This window comes from Austrofundulus limnaeus, unplaced genomic scaffold (genome assembly GCF_001266775.1).
Source record: "Austrofundulus limnaeus strain Quisiro unplaced genomic scaffold, Austrofundulus_limnaeus-1.0 Scaffold1586, whole genome shotgun sequence".
In the NCBI taxonomy this organism is placed as follows: domain Eukaryota; kingdom Metazoa; phylum Chordata; class Actinopteri; order Cyprinodontiformes; family Rivulidae; genus Austrofundulus; species Austrofundulus limnaeus.
The window spans coordinates 6162-7926 of NW_013953988.1; the positions used below are offsets into that span (position 1 = coordinate 6162).

The following is a 1765-nucleotide window of genomic DNA, read 5'->3' on the forward strand; positions in this document are numbered from 1 at the left end:
CACACACACACACACACACACACACACACACACACACACACACACACACACACACACACTTGCTAGTATTGGTCCCTTCACAGTCCACAAAGTCCTCCTCCCCTCCCCCTCAGTTCAGAGTGCCTTCATTGCCCCTCTCTATGACCTACTTCCCGTAGAACATCTCCATGAGCACCTCCTCAATGTTCACAGTCCCTATGACGGGCCTGAAGAAGAGCTGAGCTACAACGGGGGGTCTGATGGCCCTCAGCATGGACAGGGCGATGAGCAGCTTGGCAAAGTGGGTCGTGTCCTCACGGTGGATCAACCGGACGTGCTCGTTCAGAGCCTGGTGCGCCTCTCGACGCAGCGACTGGATGTAATGCAGACATCGCAGACCCTCCAGATCTGAGGGAGAAAGAAGAAAAGAGAAAAAGAAAAATTTAGTTTCAAGCACATGCATGGCAATGACTTTATTTAGTTAGTTAGTTAGTTAGTTAGTTAGTTAGTTAGTTAGTTAGTTAGTTAGTTAGTTAGTTAGTTACTTACTTACTTACTTACTTACTTACTTACTTACTTACTTACTTACTTACGTAATTTATATTGTTTCATTATTTGGACAAAGTGGTCTGATTTAGGACTGCATGATATAAAAACAATTGATATTTTTGCAATAAACATTGCAATGACAGAATCAGTTGGAATGAACACATATTTTCTTCACTTTCTCTACTGTCATTAGGTGTGAACATGAGGACCAGCCTATCAGCATGCAAATCAAGAATACTTTTAAGATTTAATTTCCCATGATTTATTGTTTTGCCATTTTGCACATTGGTATCGCCACAAATGTTCAATATTTCGTGCAGAACCGGTTTCATTAACTTTCATACTGGACCCACCTGGGTTAAACAGCACCGCTCCCTTCAGGTACGCATACTCCTTCGTGCTGATGTCCACGCTCCAGCACTTCTTCAGGAAACCTTTGATGGCTTCGATGTCCACCACGGACACCCCGACGGCCGCCCGGCTCTGGCCGCTCGGAGCGTTGCTCTGCCGCTCGGGCAGACCCGTGAGGATGCGCTGCAGCATGCTGGGCTCCACCGTTTCCGTCGTCTCAAAGTCCACGCGGTCCTGTGCGAGTCCCAGCACGAGCAGGGGCGCCCAGCCGCTCCGGATGAGCAGCAGCTGGTCGTCCTCTGGCAGCTCGCGGAAGCACGGCACGTTTTTCACGAAGCGCAGCGTCTTGACCAGCACGGCGGACGCGGCTTTGCAGGTGACCTGCGGGGAGCGCAGGACGCCGCGACGCCGCGTCGAGCCGCAGGAGCAAGGCTGCTGCTGCTGCTGCTGCCGGAGCTCCTGCAGCGAGGCTGGGGGAGCGGAGGAGGATGAGGTGGGGGTCTTCTGGAGCAGGAGTTGAAGTGTTTGATGCTGGGAATGCTGCTGCTGATGCTCCTCAGAGGTCATAAGGCTATCGCTCTTCAGGATGTTGTAGAGAATGCTGCTGTTGTTCCGGGCGCTGGCGCCCCGACAGAGACAGCCCTCCAGGGTGGCCATGACCGCCAGGCGGGTCGCTCTACATGGGCCGGAGGTCAGTGTCACAGGTAGCTGTTTTCTCTCGCCCCCCTGATAGCCCCCCCAGTGAAGGGCAGCTCCCGTCTGTCCCAGCACTTTGAGAGATTGTTAACTACTGCTTCTTCCACCTCCCCAGAGTTATGCACCTCCTCTGTAACCACCTCCTCTCTCTCTCTCTCTCTCTCTCTCTCTCTCTCTCTCTCTCTCTCTC

At 52.4% G+C, this 1765-nt stretch overlaps 1 protein-coding gene across 1 annotated transcript; it reads right to left on the reverse strand.

The window, feature by feature from the left end:
• Positions 1–6: 6 nt before the first annotated feature.
• nr0b1 (nuclear receptor subfamily 0, group B, member 1) lies at positions 7–1756 on the reverse strand. The gene is made up of 2 exons (XM_014032960.1): positions 882–1756; positions 7–387 (listed from the first exon to the last, which is right to left on the reverse strand). Exons 1-2 carry the CDS (start codon positions 1534–1536, stop codon positions 146–148), a joined length of 897 nt encoding a protein of 298 aa, XP_013888414.1. The 5' UTR covers positions 1537–1756; the 3' UTR covers positions 7–145.
• Between the last annotated feature and the right edge of the window lie 9 nt (positions 1757–1765).